At 36.7% G+C, this 20,081-nt stretch overlaps 5 protein-coding genes and 1 long non-coding RNA gene across 7 annotated transcripts; 2 read left to right on the top strand and 4 right to left on the bottom strand.

Moving 5' to 3' along the window:
* Positions 1-450: 450 nt before the first annotated feature.
* IscU (Iron-sulfur cluster assembly enzyme) lies at positions 451-1,933 on the bottom strand. Its single transcript, XM_065369836.1, has 5 exons — positions 1,767-1,933; positions 1,568-1,687; positions 1,376-1,480; positions 1,094-1,172; positions 451-830 (listed from the first exon to the last, which is right to left on the bottom strand). Exons 1-5 carry the CDS (start codon positions 1,848-1,850, stop codon positions 724-726), a joined length of 495 nt encoding a protein of 164 aa, XP_065225908.1. The 5' UTR covers positions 1,851-1,933; the 3' UTR covers positions 451-723.
* Positions 1,934-2,082: 149 nt separating this feature from the next.
* On the bottom strand, positions 2,083-6,625 carry beta'COP (coatomer subunit beta'). The gene is made up of 17 exons (XM_065369795.1): positions 6,410-6,625; positions 6,178-6,336; positions 5,911-6,103; positions 5,671-5,819; positions 5,397-5,595; positions 5,143-5,305; positions 4,816-5,067; positions 4,545-4,744; positions 4,214-4,461; positions 3,920-4,131; positions 3,720-3,846; positions 3,395-3,629; positions 3,171-3,327; positions 2,968-3,089; positions 2,794-2,879; positions 2,480-2,725; positions 2,083-2,390 (listed from the first exon to the last, which is right to left on the bottom strand). Exons 1-17 carry the CDS (start codon positions 6,410-6,412, stop codon positions 2,346-2,348), a joined length of 2,796 nt encoding a protein of 931 aa, XP_065225867.1. The 5' UTR covers positions 6,413-6,625; the 3' UTR covers positions 2,083-2,345.
* Positions 6,626-6,929: 304 nt separating this feature from the next.
* RpL27 (ribosomal protein L27) lies at positions 6,930-7,494 on the top strand. Its single transcript, XM_065369837.1, has one exon. It carries the CDS (start codon positions 7,049-7,051, stop codon positions 7,454-7,456), a length of 408 nt encoding a protein of 135 aa, XP_065225909.1. The 5' UTR covers positions 6,930-7,048; the 3' UTR covers positions 7,457-7,494.
* A 126-nt stretch (positions 7,495-7,620) lies between these two features.
* On the bottom strand, positions 7,621-12,314 carry LOC135849396 (glutamate receptor ionotropic, kainate 2-like). The gene is made up of 18 exons (XM_065369800.1): positions 12,116-12,314; positions 11,815-11,953; positions 11,539-11,700; positions 11,268-11,452; positions 10,937-11,094; positions 10,695-10,836; positions 10,426-10,578; positions 10,143-10,337; positions 9,841-10,059; positions 9,535-9,753; positions 9,383-9,467; positions 9,142-9,280; positions 8,917-9,054; positions 8,627-8,825; positions 8,326-8,554; positions 8,141-8,253; positions 7,926-8,072; positions 7,621-7,854 (listed from the first exon to the last, which is right to left on the bottom strand). Exons 2-18 carry the CDS (start codon positions 11,885-11,887, stop codon positions 7,684-7,686), a joined length of 2,727 nt encoding a protein of 908 aa, XP_065225872.1. The 5' UTR covers positions 11,888-11,953; positions 12,116-12,314; the 3' UTR covers positions 7,621-7,683.
* Positions 12,315-13,605: 1,291 nt separating this feature from the next.
* LOC135849395 (glutamate receptor ionotropic, kainate 2-like) lies at positions 13,606-19,589 on the bottom strand. Of its 2 annotated transcripts, XM_065369798.1 has the most exons (18): positions 19,300-19,587; positions 18,686-18,841; positions 18,403-18,587; positions 18,100-18,272; positions 17,806-17,947; positions 17,580-17,735; positions 17,286-17,456; positions 17,039-17,142; positions 16,709-16,823; positions 16,376-16,594; positions 16,076-16,160; positions 15,468-15,606; positions 15,241-15,378; positions 14,913-15,111; positions 14,566-14,794; positions 14,285-14,400; positions 14,001-14,153; positions 13,606-13,893 (listed from the first exon to the last, which is right to left on the bottom strand). In XM_065369798.1, exons 1-18 carry the CDS (start codon positions 19,403-19,405, stop codon positions 13,729-13,731), a joined length of 2,751 nt encoding a protein of 916 aa, XP_065225870.1. In that variant the 5' UTR covers positions 19,406-19,587; the 3' UTR covers positions 13,606-13,728. The 2 variants fall into 2 exon arrangements, with proteins under 2 accessions (XP_065225870.1, XP_065225871.1); XM_065369799.1 differs by lacking the exon at positions 14,001-14,153 and having other exon boundaries at positions 19,300-19,589.
* LOC135849412 (uncharacterized) lies at positions 15,027-17,268 on the top strand. Its single transcript, XR_010559530.1, has 3 exons — positions 15,027-15,136; positions 15,441-15,690; positions 17,142-17,268. It is a non-coding gene; the product is annotated as an uncharacterized LOC135849412 (long non-coding RNA).
* Positions 19,590-20,081: the final 492 nt, after the last annotated feature.

The raw sequence follows: 20,081 nt of genomic DNA, 5'->3' as shown, positions 1-20,081 counted from the left end.
ATCTAAATTTTTCCGGTCTATGAATTTTTTGGAAAAATTATTGTTAAATTGAAAATAAAGCTAATTATTAAAACTTGGCCCGAATCTATACAATTTTGACAGCTTTGGGCCTTTAATCATTGAATTTACCGAAGGATCGATCGGATACTCTTGATCTGGAATGGCTATGTAGCGTTGAGAGAAATTAAAGAGATTTTTGACAATGCATAATAAAGCAGTGATAAACGCTCGTTTGCGTAACGTCGCCTTTAAAATTACAATAATAATTTTCGCAAAATGCTGTTCGATTTCGCTAAATTTTCAATCAATGTACGATAATTTAAAACAACTGATTAGGTAGTGATCGTTAGTTTCAATAAGATAATTTTCATGGCACTTTGTGCAATTCTGAACAAAATATCAAATCTACGACTCGACAACGCAGAAAAAAATTAATACATAAAATCGATGTAACAATTAATACAATTTATTCCATATTTACAAATAAACGCGACAAACTATCTATTCTCGAGCAAAACGCTCGCCCCGAACCGATCAGTTTCGCTGAACTGAATAATCACAATCACGATGACTACAGAAATTATAAGAGCGAAATTAAATTAAATTTTCTTACTCGAAAAACATGGGAAAAATATAATACTTTTATCATATCAACGGTGTAGCTTCAACAGCGATATTTTCAGCATTTGTGGTAGAATAATACGCAATATTAAAATGGTAACTTTAATCACTCTTCTCACCGTCGTTCTTTGCACATTCTGATTTTTGAGAAGACTGTTGTTTTATTCTATAATCCGATAACGCTGCTTTTATGGCATCTTCGGCGAGCACTAAAAAACAAAAGGGATAGATGATAAAATTAACGTATTTGCGAGTCTATCATCAACACTATAGGAAAAGCTTACATTTACAAAATTCTTTGATTAAAACACACACCGCACGACACGTTATTTCCAGCGTTGAAATATCAACGTATATACAAATGAACATCTAAGTTATATTTTATATTCGAGTTGAAATTATTACTTATTGTGTTCATCTACAGACTAGTTTTAATCGACTAAAATGCCTAGTACACGTAAATTCAACTTACTAGAACAGTGCAATTTTACTGGTGGTAAACAAAGTTCTTTCGCAATATCTGTATTTTTCAACTCAAGCGCCTCGTCTACCTGCAAATAAAAACGTAACGAATGCCAATAAAGTAACTAAAATAAATTTAGCTGCGCCACAAAGTCTCGTAAACAGAGCAATCAACGAACGATACAAGATTCAATGAAAGTTTCACTGATGAGAAAATTGAATGCATGATTACTGCCATTAAAATTGACGCTTTTTATCGAGAAACGAGAAGCGCTAGTCATTGAAAACTAACCGTTTTTCCTTTCACCCATTCGGTAGCAAGAGAACTGGACGCTATAGCAGACCCGCAACCGAAAGTTTTGAATTTCGCATCGATAATCCGTCCTTCGTCGTCAACCTTAAACCATTTGATTAGATTATAAAATTACATAAGATACTTCTGCTCAAGAGAGGGAAGGATATCTGATGGACTAAATTGTCTTACTTTTATCTGCAATTTCATCACATCTCCACATGCAGGAGCACCGACGAGCCCTGTGCCGACTTGTTTGTCACTCTTATCCAGCGAGCCAACGTTCCTCGGATTTTCATAGTGATCGATTACCTTGAATACAGCGAAAGGTTCGGTGTTCAAATTTCAGAGATTATACAACTTAATTCAGTTGACAATAATGACCGCTTACCTTTTCATGATAATGCAATGCAGGGGCACTATTCCATACATTAGGAACATTAATTCGGCGAACAATATTCATAAAAACAGACATTTTGTAAGCTATCAGAAACAATTTTAATTCAGGAATGAAAATTGAAAATGAAAGCTTGAACTTTGGTAATTGAATTTGATAAGACATACTTTTTTAATATGCGTTTTTTTCTGCGTTATTGACTCTTGACTCCGTGTACGCAGTGTTGATAGCAGAGAGAAAAATATTTCTCCTGTTTTTGTGGTAGAGTAGAAAAATTGAAAAAAAAGAATCTGTAATGATAATAAAATGATGAAATTCTTGAAAATTTAATAAATTATTCTGTAATTCGTATCATAATCCTTAAAACAACAATAATAATAATTACAAATTACAATTATGACAACAATTTACAATAATGATCAATAATGGAAAAAAAACCAATAGAAATGAGGTTAAAGGAAAATTATCGGACGAATATAAATCGTGGGAACAATAAAATTACTATCGCCGATAAATGCGCTTCGCCAGCGGCCAGATTTTTCTACATTCGTAACGAGAACACACGGGATCTTATCAATCAGTATCATTCAACAATAAATCATCATCCGAATTCATGCCCTGCGAGAAGAGAAAAATAATGTTTCAAAATAACTCGATCGAAATTCAGCGAACAATATTTTCGAAAAAGACACCGTAAATCAACTTACAGACAGATCAACTCCATCCAAATTCAACTGATTCAATTCTTTTTCAATTTCGTCATCGATCGATGATGATTTCGAGATTGTTCTCGGTAATTCTGGTAGGGGTGCTTTAATTTCAGCTTCTAATACTTCTTGTTGATCTTCTTTAACTTTTTCAAAATATTCCAAAATTCCGGGGAAATCGAAACGGAATTTTCCAGTGCTCGCAGCTTCTTTCATTTCTTCGATGGGATTTCTTTCATTTAAAGGCTAAAAATTTGAGAAATAAATTATGTTGCAGCCGTTGAAATGAACGCGACAATGTTTAATTGACTTACGGGAACAGTTTGATAAGCAGATGATGGAAGAAGACGTTGTTGCTCGGGCTTCAAATATTGTTCCGTTTTCAAAGCATCTTCCAAACCTTTTTAAAAATGACAACGATAACTCACGCATGTTCTAAATATTACAATATTACAACATTTTTTCATTGCTGCGATTGAATAATTCACCTGGGAATAAGTTATCGTACTCTTTGGGATCAGCTAACGATTGACTGGTTTTTTCGTTCACTCTCGAAAGAGAGTCTCGCCATAATTCTACAACTTTCGACATTTTACTGGGCATGTACGTTCTACGAAAGAAAACAAATTTATTAGAACTTTCGGATCGCAATCCGTTTGAAAAAAAGGTACGACAAAATTAATTTAGATACCTCGCAAAAAATGCGGCTTCTGGAATTCGATCGGTTTCAATCAACAGATCTAAGCATTTTTCGAGTTTCCCCAAAAGCATGTAACATACAAATGAAATATTGTTTTTTCCGTTAGCTTTGGAACTTTCAGCTAATCTTGATACCATTTCGCTGTCACCTAAAATAAGACACAAGAATGAATATTGAGAAAACCTATTTTAATTCCGAAGGATAGAATAACCTACCTAAAGCTGTCGCTAATAATAATAAGCCTCCGAAGTCTTGAGCTTCCCAAAGACATTTTTTCGTCAAATCGAGATTTCCTTTAACTGTGGCTAATTCACCGAGTTGCCTCCATTTTTGGACGCTACACGCCTCCTTAGCCAATTCGTGAGCTACTTCTAAATTACCTAATTGCACGGCTAATTCGAATTTATGTTCGGAATCGGTAGATACAGCCAGCGCTTGTTCTTTGAATCCCTGCGGAGAAAATTACGACGACAGATGTGTAAATTCGTTGCGTTCATTTTTTTAAAAAGTAGTATTACGGTCGAAGAAAATTATTTGTACTTGTTTTTCCAGAAAATGGGCAACTCTAGTTCTGTAATGACTCGGAACGGTTGGTAAAATTCGATCGGCGGTTGAGAAATCACCTCGCATGACGGCCGTTTGGTATTCTAGCACCGATAATTGCAAACTAGCGAAGAATTCGTTTGCGTTAGAATATTCAGACACCGATATTATAATTAATAAATGAAAGGAACTCGTACTTGTATGAAACAATGTTGAGTTCTTTGTCACCTAAGTACAATCTATTATCACGAGCTACGTATCCTAACAAATACATGGTGCGGTCCAAGTGTGAAATAGTTACAATTTCTCCGCCTACGTAATAATTAATTCTGTTCACTCCATTCGTGTAAATGAAACAATCGCCAACCCATAATCCGGTTTTTACAGACTCTGGTACTTCTCCTTGTACCTGTTTATCGCAAAATACCGTTAATGATCTACACTAAAACGCTATAGGAAATATACAAATGAAATCGGTTATATGTATTTACATCAAACGCTTCTTCAACGCCGTCAGTTGGTAATTCCCCATTTTCTTTGGCAGTTGTAACAGCAGTCGCATCGAAGCGTAGAATGAAATAACTATCATCAGTGGCCAAACAAACAAGTTCACCGCTTTCCGACCAAAATACGTGTCTAGGTTGGATTTCAATACGCCGAATCAAATCCAAAGTATCCCAATCGTATAACGCTAAGCCGGACATGGATTTCACTCCCAGTAACCATCCACCGAAGATACCTATCGACAGAATTAAATCGTCGCATATCATACGTCGTCGATTATTCATGATCATTTGACGAAATTATTCTTTAAACAATTACCATCGACACCGTATTCGGGGCGGAATGATTTCTTTTCTTTAAAATTTTTAAAAACTTTTATAGTGGTGGTTCCTTCACGAATTGCGTACTCTGAAGAATCTTGCGCCCAAACAAATTCTTGCGCCGAACCAAACGCTTTGTTTCTCAATGCCATGGCGGTGTAAATAATATATTCTCCATCACCGCATACCACCACAAATCTGAAATGGTAAAAACATATTAGAGACTGGCGAACAGACTTGCAACAGTTCACTCAATTCAAGAGACTTACCTTCCATTAGGGTTATGCGCGATAGACTGAGGATAAATTTCACAGCTGCCCATATCTTTCACTTCGACAGACAATATTTCTCCATCTTTAATACCGGAACTGTCACCTTTTGCGTCAGGAGCGTCAACTTTCTTCAAATTCGCCAGTTGCAATTCGCAATGTTTGGCCCAAATAATTTTTCCGCCATTCACATCCATAGACACTGCTGGTTCTTCGCGACCAACTTTTAACATTATGCTTCCCTCGTCGTACCTAGAAATTATTACATCGTGAGAACTGAAGTATAAACAATGATACCACGCATTATCTTGCTTCGTATATGTTTACCCAATAGCAACGTTATTAGATCCTTTAAGAGCAGATATCGTCCAAACTCTTTCTAACCCATAGTTTAATGATTGTTCTAAACGATAAGTACCCGAATGCCATATTCTCACAGTACCGTCTTCGGAACCAGTGAGCATGATCGGCAATTCCGGATGAAAACAAACTGAAACGATTAAAAAAAATGAAAAAATGAATATCAAAGTTCATATACTTCCTTAGTGTACAAAAAAAGTCAATAGAAGGCTCCGATTTACCAGCAGATACATTCTGAGTATGCCCTTCTAATACTTGAACGCATGTTTTATTTTGATAATCCCAAATCCTGACAGTATGATCATCAGCGCCTGAAATAAGATACGGTTTATCTCCTCCGTGATAATAATCGACACAGTTTGCGCCCTTATCGTGACATTCTAACGTGAAATTGGGAGTCGATGAACCGAGTTGCCAAACCTAAAGAATACAAAAAAAAAAACACACATTATAACGCATTGAATTCAATATTTAAAAAAACCAATCTCAACTCACTTTCAACGTTCTATCCAAAGAAGCACTGGCAAAGGTGTTATTATCCTTTGGATTGAAGACAATTTGCATTACATAATGAGTATGCCCTTCAAATACTTGCTGGCATGCCCACTGCTTCTCCCAATTCCATAATTTGATTAACATGTCATCTAAAAGAACACAAACATGATAATAATAACAAATCACCACGATTTAATGTCATTTTCCGGATGAAACGAAAGCTAAATCAAATATATTCACCGCTGCAAGTTAATATGTAGGGCTGAGTAGGATGAACAATGATACACCGGACATAATCTGAATGTGCTTCAAAAGAATGAGTTCTTTCCAAGGTGTTATAATTGAAAACACGAACTTGCATATCATCGGAACCAGTGACTACCCAATTTTTGCGAGTTACGAAACGAACAGCTCGCACCGGTACATCGCAGACCTAAGAAATCATCATCATCATATTTACTATTGTGATGCACAAACACTTCAATCTCTATCGAGAAACCTGCATACCTCGAAGTTTTTCGCCAACGTCTGCGTTTCGTAATTCCAAATGTGAACATTACCATTGTATAGAGATATCAACATCCAAGGTTCGGCAGGATGCAGATCGGTGCATTTCACACGATCGGATCGTGCGGTCAATTTTCGTTTAATATCCAGTTTTAAAGGCTGAAACGAGCGTTATTATAATTAGAAAACGTACCTATAAAATGCTCAGACGTTGAAGAAGTGAATAACCTACCATTTTCTCGGAACCGGATTCCTGTATCAGATACAAACCAACACTATTCTTTTCACAGATGGACAACCACCAATGCGTATACCGAATGGACTTTCAGATTTCGGAAATTTTAAAGCCGGAATACGACTGATGAAATCAATCTATGAAATAATTACTTTGCTCATAAACCATAAACGAAAAAGAAAAACGAAACGTCGAATTATGAATCGTGTCCAAATTGATAAGAAGAATCAATGTTGTGTTTATATCCGAAAAAATTTGATGCGGTAATTTTGGTGCGCCATACTTTGCCACACCTGTCAAGGAGTCATTCGAAGTGAAAAATAGAAAACTGGTATTTTTCGGTATTTACGATCGGTATTTTACGTATTTTACTTTGTAAATTTCGAATACCTATTCGATATACCTACTTACGTATCAAAGTCACAGATGAAAAATAGCAGAAAACACTTTTTTGTGCAAGCGAAAAGTACTCGAACCGAATGCCAATTTTGTTCTCGTTTCTCGTAGTTGAAAAATTTCGCCGTATTCATTCTTTCTGTGTCGAATGTTGAGTTTTACGTACACGTTTTTAAGAATCGGTGAACTACGTTTTTTATTCCCCATTTCTTTTAATGTTAAGTTAATTAATAATTAAAAATGGGGAAAATAATGAAAAGTGGTAAAGTCGTGTTGGTGTTGAGTGGCCGATACGCTGGCCGTAAGGGAATCATCATGAGAACTTACGACGACGGAACATCCGACAAGCAGTACGGCCACGCTTTGGTCGCAGGAATCGATCGTTACCCTCGTAAAGTTACGAAAAGAATGGGTAAATCGCAATTGAAGAAGAGATCGAAGATCAAGCCGTTCCTGAAAGTTTTGAACTATAATCATCTGATGCCCACCCGATACTCCGTTCCGGACGTGACCAATGATAAACTGACCGTGAAAGATTTAAAAGATCCGATGAAAAGGAAGAAATACCGTTTCCAAGTTCGTGTCAAATTCGAAGAAAGATACAAGTCCGGTAAAAATAAGTGGTTCTTCTCGAAATTAAGATTCTAAGATGTATCTTACCACCAATAAAATGTTATATTTTGTAACTCGGCTGTTCGTTATTCTGCCGAAAGGTCAGCTGTGTACGAGAGTTATGCGGTATTTGTAAGTTGATTCATTCTTATTTTGAACATTTCTATTCAAATCGACGAGTTGTGAGATTGAGAAAGGTATACAAACAACGAAGTATTTATTAACGGTGTAGTAAACAGTTCACATGTTATCATTTCTTCGAATTAAAATTGAGATTTGAACCCGTAGTTCTGGGCATTTATAGACGTCGAATTGGCCGCATCGCTTCTACTAATCAAACTCATTTCGCCCGATCGTTGTATCCTTCTTCTTTTCACAGTTTTGCATTTCATTATAAATTTCATTTCTTTCAGAAATTCGCGTTTCAAAGGAACCTGAAAACGAGAAATTCAAGATTGAGTTACTCGAGTGATTCGATCGCCAAATTCAATGTTATTTCGCTCACTTCACGCTCCGATGCTGTATTTTTCAAGTTGAAATACACTTCGAAGATTAACACTATAAATGCGATTACAACGCCGGCGATTAATACCAAAAACACTCCACCTACGTTGTTCAGAAACAATTTTTGCGCATCGTGTTTCTCTTCAACCTGTATTGTAATGATTATTAGAAGAAGGTGACCGAATGTTATAGCACATTTAAAAACAGGAAACCCACTTGACAATTTTTCGAATATTTTTCTTTCCACCACTTTCGCTTCAACGTGCTCAGTGTTCCTTTTTCTTGCAGTATCAATACGCCCGTATTAATGTCATTAGCGTACCACGAATCTGAAGAAGAAAAAATTCATCACGATTGATACTCTGTTTTATTGTGCAATGTGTTTATCAGGTATAGCGTACTTTTTCTCATAGCGATGCCGTAATTTTTGTTATCCAGTAAATCGCCAATTTGAGCTAATTCACAGTGCTGCTCCTTTTCGTAATCGATCGCCGACGATTCCGTGAAAAAAGCGTAACTGCCTTTGCCATCGACAACCTTTTTAACACCCTCTTCGTTATCTTTCATCATGCAGTCGGAATTTTCCATCATAAAATGGTAAATGTTATTGTACTCTTGTAATTTCGAATCCTAAAATGAGCAGGGATTTGTAGAAAAAGTTGTACACGAGTCAAAAGTAGAATATTAACGAAATGTTTATACCCTGAAAAAAGTGGCTGTGGTTCCGTTTCTTTTAGCGCCGTACTGTATACGAGTTTGCTTGGACAACTCTCTCGCATCTTTGAAGGCGGGCACTTCATTTTCGACGGTAAGGAAAGCTGCCAGATTCGCCGTATAAGAAGATACCATAATCAGCGTGAAAAACCACCAAACTCCGGCTGCCACTCGAGTAGATGGTGAACTGAACGATAGTTATTTAAAACGGGATAATCAGCATTCGTGTTACGAGTAATTAATTTGTATATATTTTAGACATAGGTACGCCAACTCACATAGGAGCTATATCAGAACCCTGTTGCATGAGAGCGCCGATAGTGAACCAAAAAGAATTACTCAGGGTAAATTGATTTTCCAATTCTTCTGGTTCTCTTATGCACGGATATGGATTAATCCATTCGTAAGGAGTTAACCTTAAAATGCAAACCATCAAATGAATATTAAAAGTTGTCCAGGGATGGTTAGTCGAATCGAAGTTCAGCGTTCAGTATCGTCACAACCTTGCCATTATGAAAAATTGCACCGAAACTCCTACGTAAGCTGTCACCACCAACAACCACACTGTCGTGCTGAATGGGAATAGAAAAGAAAACAAACTCGGTGTTTCTGTTTCTGGTTTCATAAAAAGTATTGCTATTCCTATGGCACGGAAAAGTATAAGAAAAACCATCGATTTAGTATACAGTTCAGTATTTTTATTGTATTATATGATCATGCTAGAAATAGGCATTATAGGTATACCTAAATCCATGTAAGGTGTTGAAAAATCAATGTAAGACTGTCTTTCTCTCGACATCGTTATATCCGCTACTGCTAAATCAGCTTCCTAAAAATATTCATCGGCCGTTAGATTATTAATTCAATTTTATTTTTCAATTTCGTCGCTTACTCACCCCATGATATACTTTTCCCACCATGCCATCCCAGCATTCTTTACTACCGTTAGGACAGTTGACGAGTTGGCCATTCGCACCATCTTCTTGAACTATAAATTCATATTTGAAACCGCTCAGATGACTAAGTTCTTTAATTAAATCCACCGCATATCCTTCGTATCTATCGTTACCCTCCAACTTATTGGCGGAGTTCTTACGCATACCGTAAGGCTTCGTCTTCATTGTAAAAAAACATGTAAGTAAATGTAATGCTTAACTTTCCACTCGGTGGTTTTATAAACAGATTAGTTGCGAAGTTCGTACCAAAGAAATGACAATAATTAAAGTAGTATTTGCCAGATCATTGCCTTTAGGTTCAGGATACGGGCTAGGGACATCTTTATTTTTGACACCGACAAACGTATCCCATGTTCCTCGATCGATGATTCCTTCTTCTCTCAATTCTATTATTTGTAATTCTAGGATGGTTCTGAAGCCTTCGTGATCAAATTTTATTGCACCCGATAAACCGTCCATTTCCGACTGTAAAAACATAGGCCATTAAAAGTTCTAATTGAAATCGCGTTCGCATTCATCGTTAAATATCGTTTTCTTATTCCGCTCACCACTTTCATAATGTTGATTAGAGAGGTACCAAATCTCCACGATTCTGTATCGTGACATTTAGGCACTTGTTCATCAGCTAATGATTGTGAAGAAATGTTCATGTCTGTATTTTCGATCGCAGGCGGGATCGCTATAAATTTTTTCAAAGTTGCCTTGTATAAGTTGATAGCATCGTAAAGTAGTGCCGCTTCGACCTTTTTTTTTGGTACGAACAAAAACACGTAAGATTAGTTCTACAGGTAACTTTTCTCATTACTAACACGAGATTCTTCGTTCAATTACCAAAATTTCGGTGTTATTTTGTTCCTCTGGAAGTAGACGAGCAATTTTTTCAAGCGTGCTGTTCACCGAAGGCTTCGTGGGGTTTACTAGCCTGAATCCTGTTATATTAACGCCGCTGAATTTGTATGGTTCCAGATCTACAGTATGCAAATCCTGTAAGAAATCTACGTCGTTATTGGAAAGATCAAGAATGGGACTATTAACAACAAACTCGAAAAAATGATTCGCTTTTACAAATACGAATAGCAAATGCAGCGGTAGCTACTAACCAGACAAGTGATTATGTAATTGTAATTTTCTATCATTACACCACTTTGTTGGGCATGTTGTAAAACCCTATCTAGTTTATCTATGGAACAGTCTAACAAAATATTCTTCTCCTCGCCGTGGCGTATTTTTTGAAACAATGGTCTGCAAAAATCAAACAGTCGACGAACCGAATTAAGTACGCGATGAATCGACGATTTGAAACGAATCGGAACAGGTAATTAGGTAATGTAATTATACAAACATGTAATTATCATCATCTGGCAACTGCATTATTTTTACGTTGGTATCTCCGTTACCTTCCCATTTCAGTAGAGTATTAATTCGAATTAAACTTTCGTTGTCTTCGTATACGATCAGGAAACTTTTCCAGTTCCACTTTTTTATGACTTCCGCGTATGCCTAGAAAATAGTTATGTACTATTTTTGCGATCAAACAGGAGTGTAGGCTAAGTAAGTAAGTATAGACATTTATTAAATCTAGTCGATCATGTTGAAAGTTTGCTAACACTTTGGTAATGTTAAATTATCGATTACTGTCGAATAATTTTTCTTCTTTCGAGTTCTATGTTTACCTTAGCCAAAGCTTTCGGATGTGGATATAAGTTTACACCGCACGAACCTCGACGTTGATTTGAATCATATCGTGTTTGTATGTTAGGTATTTCTGTGGCGTCGCTAATGGCTTTAACTATGGGCGACGATTCGCTCAATTGGGGACCAAATATCGCCATAACCCTATGCTCCAACAATTTACAAACTGGAATCATATTTATTATATAGATCTTAGTTACGATCATCGAGTAATTTCTGCACTATCGTGTAGGTTTGTACGAATATAGGTACCGGATTCTTTAACTGCGATAGAATTGGACTGATCCGAAGTTTCGATCACTGGTATCAATTTCACATCTTCATCTTCCTCGTTGGCAGTTTGAACAGCGATGGTGAACATAAGCTCTTCAGCACTCGGCTGATCGTCTCTTTCTTTACGATGAAATATACCTCCTGCGAGAAGAACAAAAATGTGTTTTGAACTAGTAACGATACACAGTGTACGTACTATCAGCAGCATCGATAATTTTCGTAATTAGAGTAATCTGACTGTTCTATAACGAGTACCTATTTTAAATTCTTCGGAAGCTGTTGCCAGTAACGATTTGATTATTATCAATGTAATCAGTTTCAGGTACATTTGAAAGCTGATGAGAGTGCGAATCTTGCAGTTGTAAGTCAATACCAGCGTTTCCAATATGCCTGCCTATATGTAGGTACGTGTATGAAAACAAATCAAGGGACGATACTCCGGTAATTCATTTTAATCGTTTATTATAAATAGCTTTACTCGATGTTAAAAATTGTTATTGTTAGCGGATAATTCACTATTTCGCGTGGCATAGGTTATGTTTCAAACGCTACTTACATAGGCATGGTACGTATTTAATTGATTGCTAGTTCGTAATTGTACTCGTATAAGTTACATGGGTATTTAGTTCAAAAATTTTGTTCGTTTCTGTTCGAACATCGGTTCTTTGTTGCGATTAGGAAACAAAGTAGGTGATTGACTCGACTTTCGTGATTACTACCAAAAAAATGTGTATTATTTGTTATAATTATAGCGAAATCTGCTGCAGTGTTGGGGAAATGAAATTTTATGAACTTCTCTGCCGATCTTTTTTCATACCTAGCCCCTACTTTGTGCTCCTCTTTTTCTTGATCAGAAAATTGAATAAAAGTTGAAAAATGAACGTCGAAGAAAAAAAATTATACATCTGAGAATTAAGACTTACGAATTCTTGTATGTATTTTTATCTCGAAATGCAAAAAAGTGTCCATCAAAAAAATTAATCGCGAGTTGAAGAATACGGTTCCCAGCTCGTTAATAGATTTTTTAGCACGATGAAGAATTTTTAGATGATGATAGTAATATTCAGTAAGCTCGAAGCTCGTAGAAATTAGTAAATACGATAATTACTATTTTCTATATTTCTTCGAACGTTGAAATATCTTACTATTGGGAAGTTTAACTTTTGTAATTTCTTCCAACACTCGAGATGGTGAGTTATTTTTAAATACAAATTCACTATGCACGTCGCAGGGTATTCGTTTTGTCGTTATATCATTTCCGGTTAGTTTCGTGTATTTACATTGAAGTACCTACTTGAATATAGTTAAAGTACCATATATAGGTTTTAGAAGTATTTTCCAGCAAATGCTGGAAATGTCAAAGAATTGACTATTGAGGGATCAGCTACCTGAGCACCTGTCTAATAGATTCCCCGAATTTCAATTACGATGGTGTGCTTATGCAGAAATTGTTCTCATTTTTAGTCTTGCGTTGATAAAGACATCAGACAAATGAGAAAATATCGCTCTTCTTTTTTACTAAAGTCAACTCGAATAAAACTGATGCGTTTGGAATATGAAGAAAGTGAGAACGAGTGGTTTTCTCGTCTTTTACGCACGCTTGTTCGAAACAAGGCAGCGAAGATAGGCAACCCTGAGTTCGAGTAAAAAATCGAGTTGCGTAAACTGTAATTCTACGGCGAAAAAAGTAATACCTACAAGAAGTACCAATTAGGATGTAGCGATGTACTAACTTAACTTACCATCTTATTATAAGTTTGTAACCTTATATAAGTTATAATGCGTTTTAGCTTCCAAATCTGACTGAGAAAAACTTTGTTTTCGCCAGGAATTCAATTTGTTTTGTTTTTGTTTTCAACGATGTTTTTTTTTGTTGCAGTGAACAACGTCAAAGCTCATCTTAATTCCGATTTGTGGTGAGATTATTCGGAAAATATTGACGATCGTTGAAGAAAACTGTTCCTTACAGTGGGACCTGTTGATGTTGAATGTGTTTTGATTGCCAGTTTCTCTCTCAATTGAAAAAATTTGTATCAGGTATACAACTTTCATTGTGGAAATTACGAGTATTTTTACGATATGTATTTGTAAACTGTTGAAGAATACACAGCTAGTATACCATAATATTTGATGCTCGTAACGGAATTTTTGCAGGTGCCATCACCATCATCAGAGCTGATTTTGCGAACTACCAAATGCCATGAACGCTTTATACCTATCGAGTGGATCGTTATTTTCGGATGTTTTTTCAGATGGTTTCCGTACTGGTTTCGTGGTTATATGGCAGTTCAGTACGAAGTGAAGTTCTTTCCAAAAAGCAGTCTTGAGAGGAATCTGTGGAGTATAATAGGTATTGTAAGTGGGCTATACTAATTCATTTAGGTTGAGGTCGCAGACATGTAACTTCGATGACTGAGATCATAACGCGATGGCGTTAGTACCTTTTCTATTACAGCTACTTTACGTATGTTCCATAAGAATTCTAATATGGATAAAATTAACGAAAATGCCATTCCAATCAAAAGTACAACGAAAACTCCTCCGACTTGAGCTACAGCCAGAGCGTTGTCCTCCAAATCATTTTTTTTCTTTCGCTATCGAGGTAAATTTATTTGTAATAAGTAGGTACATAATATAATGAATGAAAGTAATTTTCGAGCTAATTTATGAAAAATGCGAAATTAGATGCCTAATTAAAGCGAAGCGATTAGCGACCTGTACTTACTTGACATTTTTTCGATTCATCCGTTATTAACCAGTATTTCTCCTTCAAGTCTCGAACTTTACCTTCTTCTTGCAGTTTCAATAACGCTGTTGTTATCGACGTTCTGAACGGAGAATCTTCGTCAAATCAAACAAAATGCATATAGTTGGGTATACTACATGTACTCGTACATTATGAAGATCGTATACGATTTTACAAGTAAGCAAGTGAAACGATTGGAAATTTGACAAGTTTGAAATTTTATCTAATTAACTTTATATCGATGCTGCGAGTGTTCTTACTTAAAGGCATTGCAATGCCGTAGGCTTTGTTATCTAATAATCCGCCAACTTGAGTAAGCCTACAGTTTCTTTCTACGTTGTATTCGATGGTCGACGATTCCATGAAAAATGCGAATCGTTTTTCCCGTAAAACACGCTGCACTCCTTCATCGTTATTTTTAGTAAACACCGATGGTTTCGTCGATTCCATGTTAGCCCACATTTTTTGATACAAAGCGTCACTCGATTTCTGAAGAAGAAATACATAGTAGGCTAAGATATAAATTGTTGCCAATGAAAATAACTCAAATAATCGATATGTAGGTACAGAGTATTTTCACAGTAGGTATAGATATGTAGATACCTACTTCGAAGAACGTTCTTGTTGAGCCATCTTTATAACATCCGTATTTGATTACTGACTGCGAAGCTAATTGATCGACATCTTTGATTTCAGTATCCATTTTATTAGTTGTGAGAAAAGCGGCCAAATTGGCGGTATACGTGGAAACCATGATAAGTGTGAAAAACCACCACATGGATGCGACGATTCGTGAAGAGGTGGCCCTTGAAACAGAGTAAAACAACGAGCGTAGGTACCTACTTCAAGTCCGTATACTTACCACTACCACATATCACGTCTTATCGGTTGAGAGGAATTAATGCGAGTAGGTATATGTACAATGTGTTGTTTACTTGGGTAAAATATCGCAGCCTTGTTGTAAAACTGATCCTAAAGAGAACCATAAGGAGTTGACCAGTGATAAAGCATTTTCTAATTCTTCTACGTTGGAATCGCACGGATGAGGGCTCTCCCAGTCGTATGGAGAAAGCCTGCGAATGTAAGCGCAGTATTAAACGATTAGTACAAAATTTTTCAATTTTTTTTCCTGTAGGTACCTAACAAAGTCGATAAATCGCACCTCGATACAAAGAATAATGTGACGGACAGAGCGAGTAAGGAAGTTGCAACGCACAACCAAACTTCGAATCGGAGCGGTTTTAAAAATGAAAACATTTCCGTTTCTTCTTCTTTGCCTATTTTGTATAAAATGCTAATACCTATGCAAAAGAAAAACGTTAGATAGGCTAGATGTATTTTTACCGCCGAAAGAATTGCAAAAATAAGACTATTGAGTAGGTAAGGTATGTATCATATTACAAATAATTAAATTACATACGAATAATATTGGATAGGTACTTATGTTAGGTACATTATTTACCCTTTGACTATATATACATGGACTGCTATCTTCATTGTCGCCGATGAAGCCGAAGTAATGGAGGTACTTAATCGGGAGCATCGGGAATTTTCATGCGCGCGCAGGAATCCGAACCGCGCTCACACCTTCCAATCACCAGCGACGGACACCCTCCTACGTTCCAACAACCGCACTGCTCGTTGCAACGAAATCTCGCGCATGCTCAGAGCCCATGTCCCGATTAAGTACCTCCATTGCTTTGGCTTCACGATTCCCGTTCAAGAACAATAGAAGATAGCAGTCCATGTATATATAGTCAAAGTATTTACCCAGGTTCATAAATGGTTTGGTGAAATCGACCGCTCTTCTTCTCTCGTGAGTTATTGTTAAATCACAGATTCCTAAATCTGCACGCTGTAATACATTTAAATATAACACGATAAAAAAGTAAATGAAATTTGAAATTTAGAATGAGTACACACAGCATATCGAGGGTCAAGCCATAGAAATTTTCAAGCTAGTGTGTACTGTGTTGTTCGGTGCTCGGTGACAAAATAACTACCTAGGTAGGATGGAATTTGGCGTATCATTATACGACTATTGTACTTACATACGTATTATTTACTCACTCTGTCTTGAACTTCTTTTATTATTCCGTCCCATTTGCCAGTGTTAGCGTCGTAGTTACCACGAGAATTTGCCAACACGATTCTATATTTGAATTTTCTCTCCTTAGCTATATAGTCCATGAGCTCCTTGGCAAATCCCGTATAACACCTTCCGTCTTCCATGATCAGTTCACCTGTCTGTTCTGAGGCATTGGTGCAGGGCATCAAGTATGGTTCACCCTACAAAATGAGTGTTACATTGTCATTTTTTTTCTTCTCGAATACTTGCGCATTCGACATCACCAGACATGACATGTATTGTATGTAGGTACAAGTTTTCAACTAGGTACTCACCATCATCGAAGAAACTGTGAACGTTTTGTTGGCAGCAAGTTCTTGATTCTCTTGTTCAATTTCCGTTAAATTTCTGGAATAAGTGATTCTGTTTTCAGGATTCCAGTTTCCCAACCTGAAGGGTGTTCGAGCTAGCATTTATAATACCTATATGCGGTGGCGGCTACAAATTTCAAAAGGTAGTGCGACCGCACCACGGTATTTTAGGACGAGTCCTCCAAATGGCAAATAATACATAATACATTCAGAAAAAATCTGAGAAATTTTTAAAATTTTATGGTAAATCCTTTGAGCGTGGTGTAGGTGTATGTTGCACCAAGTTTGCACCACCTTTTTGGCATGTTGTAGCCGCCACCGAATATATGGATATTATGAAAAATTCTCTCGCCATTTTCGTTGAGTTTAATATGATCCGTAACCATTTTGATTTCAGTCTGTAAAACGAAAATTTCACCGGCATGAATGATTTTAGATAGAAAATTAGCCCACGCGATGATGACAACGACCATTGATAAACGAAAATCAACGCATCGCCATCTCCGTAGGTAAGTACGAGTAATTGCAAGCAGGTACTCACAGTCTTGATAAAATTCATTAACGAGGCTCCCTCCTCAAAAATTGGCTCTTTTGATTTACAACTCAGTGGTATTTGCTTCAACAGGTCACCATCTGAAACCTCGTCCTCCAAGAACATATCCAGTGCTTTTGCAAATAGGTAAACAGCGTCATACATGAGAAATGCTTGTGACTGAAAAACCATAGGTGAACGTGAGCAAACTACGACTTGATTTCAAACTACACTTACAGTACTCAGTCAATCGAAAGCCTCTGTGCATTGTGAAAAAAGTAAATTTCTCTTCAGATTCGTTACCTTGAGAACGCGCACATTATCGTGAACAAACCGAGAAAATAAATCGTAATCGGAGCTGAATTCGTCGTCAGTGTAAGTGATCGGATTAATAATGCTAATAGTTGTTATATTAGTCCCTGTAGCCTGAAATTCTCGAAGGTCTTCTAAACGAACGTCCTAAAAGAACGCTTTTTAATGCTCAATTCTTTTGTTTCAGGTTACAAAAGGTAACACAGCGTGGATTTACCAACGAAATGATTACGTAGCCAAAATAATCACCCATCAATTTGAGTCCTTGAGCTTTTCTCAAAAATGGTATGACGTTCTCCTTTGCGCAGCGTATCACAAATCTTGTTTCAGTACGTATTTGGATTTCTTTAAGTATGGGCCTGTCGAAAAGAAAATCAAACAAATATTCTTTGGTGAAAAAGCAAATGTACCTACTTGTGAAAAGGTGAGAAATATTTTTAGGTACCTACCTACGATTATACGTATACTCACTCGTATATGGTATACTTGAGATGTGATTCGTTATACTAACCCATAATCTTGAGTTTTAGGAAGTTGCTTCAACGTTATCGAACGGTAATTTTCCTCTCTACCCAATTTTTCGTGCTCAATCAGCAAGTCTTGAAATATGGCCAAATCTTGATCGTCTTCGTAAAGCAACGTGAACGCTGCCCAATCCATGTCGTGAATTATTTCTTGAATACCCTGCGACAATTTTCAACTCAGCTAAATTCACAGTGCTCCAGAGTACCTATAGGTATAGGTAGGTATCTCTATCTACTGTACTATCTACTGCATAGTTTTGATCAATGGCGAGGCTCTGCTGTGGTTTTACCTTGGTGAAATCTCGCATTAAAGGGAACATATTCACCGAATAGCTGTCCTTGTGCATGTTAGGCTCGTGAGTTGAAAACAAGTGCGGAATTTTGTAAAAATCGGCGATAGATTGAGTGATCGCTATACCTTCGGCGGAATTAGGTCCTATTACTGCAGAAATACCATCTCCCATTGTAGCACATACTGAACAAAGAAACGATGAAAAACTACGAGTAAGTAACTCGCACAGTGTCGGCAAAGTAGAATAGAATGTGTAAAAACAATAACATACAAATACTTACTGGTATTCTTGATTACAAACGCATTTTGCGAGTCGACAATTTTTGTAATATTTTTCAGTTTAGTCTTCCTCAAAAGAGAAGCGTCCTTGTTTATGTCATTGATGGCTGCTTCGAATGCTTCAAGTTCGTCAGTTTCGTCAAATCCGAAAATGCCGACTGCAAATTTTCATAAAATTTACATTAATTGATTGCGAGACCTCGAAAAAGTAATTTTACTGACGCCGACTTTGGAAAAATGGTTTGTGAAAGGTCAACTTGGTTACTAACAAGCACCTGCAGTCGCTAGTATAAATGTGCTAAAATTAATTTTGTCAGGTTCTTTGGCCTTTTTTTTTCCAAGGAAAACCGAAATGGTTCTAAACCATCGCTATTCGACTCATCAGGTTCTGATTAGGGTATAGTGTGAATTTCAATGTGAATTTTGAGCTTGAAAAATCTGCGAGAGGCTGTAGAACTGCTCAAAACAGCTCGAAACCGTTTCCAATTGATTTTTGAATGGCGGATCATAAATAGAGCAGGTACCTACCTACAACTTTCCTACTAATTTAAAAAATCGTAAGTGCAAACTCTTCATTCGTGAGTTGATATGGTTAATACAACACTGCAATACTAACCTACATTGATATCTTGCGGAGAGTCTGGAAAATGCTTCGTTAGCCTGTTGCCATCACAGAGTAAAATTCCCAACACGCTTATCACAATAAAAACAAAAACTTTCATCGCGATGCACTAAATGAGTGGTAGCCGCTGCTGTTCGAGTTACTACTGATGTACTCGTAGCATGGTGCACTGTTAATTTCACTCGGGTCTTTCATTTTAAAATTATTTTTGAAATACTGCCAAATTATTGGTATCGTTAACGCAGCAAAAAACGAAATAACTGTCTCATTTTGATCATTCATACTCCGTTAAGACTGCTACTAACTGTGAAGTACCTAGTACCTACCTATCTCGTAACTCTCAAATTCTATCCTTGCGACGAGTCGATTTTTTAATAACCGCTTCTGTATGGCTTCTAAAAATGGCTACCTATTTTGAATAATTGGTTTAAATGTCGAAGAAAGGTTTTCAAGTGTTGATCTCGCATAAGCTTCATTTTACTTCTATTTAAGACGAAAAAATGCGGTTTTGGGACATTTTTTCACACGTTGAAATAGGGAGAATGTTCCAGGAGACGTGTCAATTAATATTTTATGTAGGTACTTGATCGTGATAATATAGCAACAGCAAGCAACTCAAACTACCTAAGTGTAGACTAAATGGCCTACCCTGAGAACAGAAGGGGCCCAAGTCATAGGCTATTTTTTATATCGGTAGACTAACAAATAATAAGTACATATTATCGTAAGCTGCCTATGTTGCGAATTAAAGGAGTTATGTCCTCCATAATTCGAAA

Source organism: Planococcus citri, chromosome 5 (assembly GCF_950023065.1).
Source record: "Planococcus citri chromosome 5, ihPlaCitr1.1, whole genome shotgun sequence".
Lineage (NCBI taxonomy): Eukaryota > Metazoa > Arthropoda > Insecta > Hemiptera > Pseudococcidae > Planococcus > Planococcus citri.
The sequence above is the reverse complement of the archived record's forward strand: the minus strand, read 5'-3'. Positions and strand labels throughout refer to the sequence as shown.

What these genes read in the sequence shown, in the direction of transcription:
- beta'COP (XM_065369795.1), bottom strand. An exon ending in ATTATTAGCGACAGCTTTAG is followed by an intron (nt 3,328 to 3,394) that starts GTAGGTTATTCT and finishes GTCTTATTTTAG; the next exon opens with GTGACAGCGAAATGGTATCA. An exon ending in TGGATGGAGTTGATCTGTCT is followed by an intron (nt 2,391 to 2,479) that starts GTAAGTTGATTT and finishes CTCTTCTCGCAG; the next exon opens with GGCATGAATTCGGATGATGA.
- IscU (XM_065369836.1), bottom strand. Translation starts at nt 1,850, where the DNA reads ATGTCTGTTTTTATGAATATTGTTCGCCGAATTAATGTTCCTAATGTA. An exon ending in AATGGGTGAAAGGAAAAACG is followed by an intron (nt 1,173 to 1,375) that starts GTTAGTTTTCAA and finishes TTTTATTTGCAG; the next exon opens with GTAGACGAGGCGCTTGAGTT. An exon ending in AGTAAAATTGCACTGTTCTA is followed by an intron (nt 831 to 1,093) that starts GTAAGTTGAATT and finishes TTTGTTTTTTAG; the next exon opens with TGCTCGCCGAAGATGCCATA.
- LOC135849396 (XM_065369800.1), bottom strand. Translation starts at nt 11,887, where the DNA reads ATGTACCTGAAACTGATTACATTGATAATAATCAAATCGTTACTGGCA. An exon ending in ATTACATAATCACTTGTCTG is followed by an intron (nt 10,579 to 10,694) that starts GTTAGTAGCTAC and finishes GATTTCTTACAG; the next exon opens with GATTTGCATACTGTAGATCT. An exon ending in TAATCAACATTATGAAAGTG is followed by an intron (nt 10,060 to 10,142) that starts GTGAGCGGAATA and finishes ATGTTTTTACAG; the next exon opens with TCGGAAATGGACGGTTTATC.
- LOC135849395 (XM_065369798.1), bottom strand. Translation starts at nt 19,405, where the DNA reads ATGAAAGTTTTTGTTTTTATTGTGATAAGCGTGTTGGGAATTTTACTC. An exon ending in TAAAAGAAGTTCAAGACAGA is followed by an intron (nt 16,161 to 16,375) that starts GTGAGTAAATAA and finishes AATGTATTACAG; the next exon opens with CGTGCAGATTTAGGAATCTG. An exon ending in CAAACCATTTATGAACCTGG is followed by an intron (nt 15,607 to 16,075) that starts GTAAATACTTTG and finishes TCTTTTGCATAG; the next exon opens with GTATTAGCATTTTATACAAA.
- RpL27 (XM_065369837.1), top strand. Translation starts at nt 7,049, where the DNA reads ATGGGGAAAATAATGAAAAGTGGTAAAGTCGTGTTGGTGTTGAGTGGC.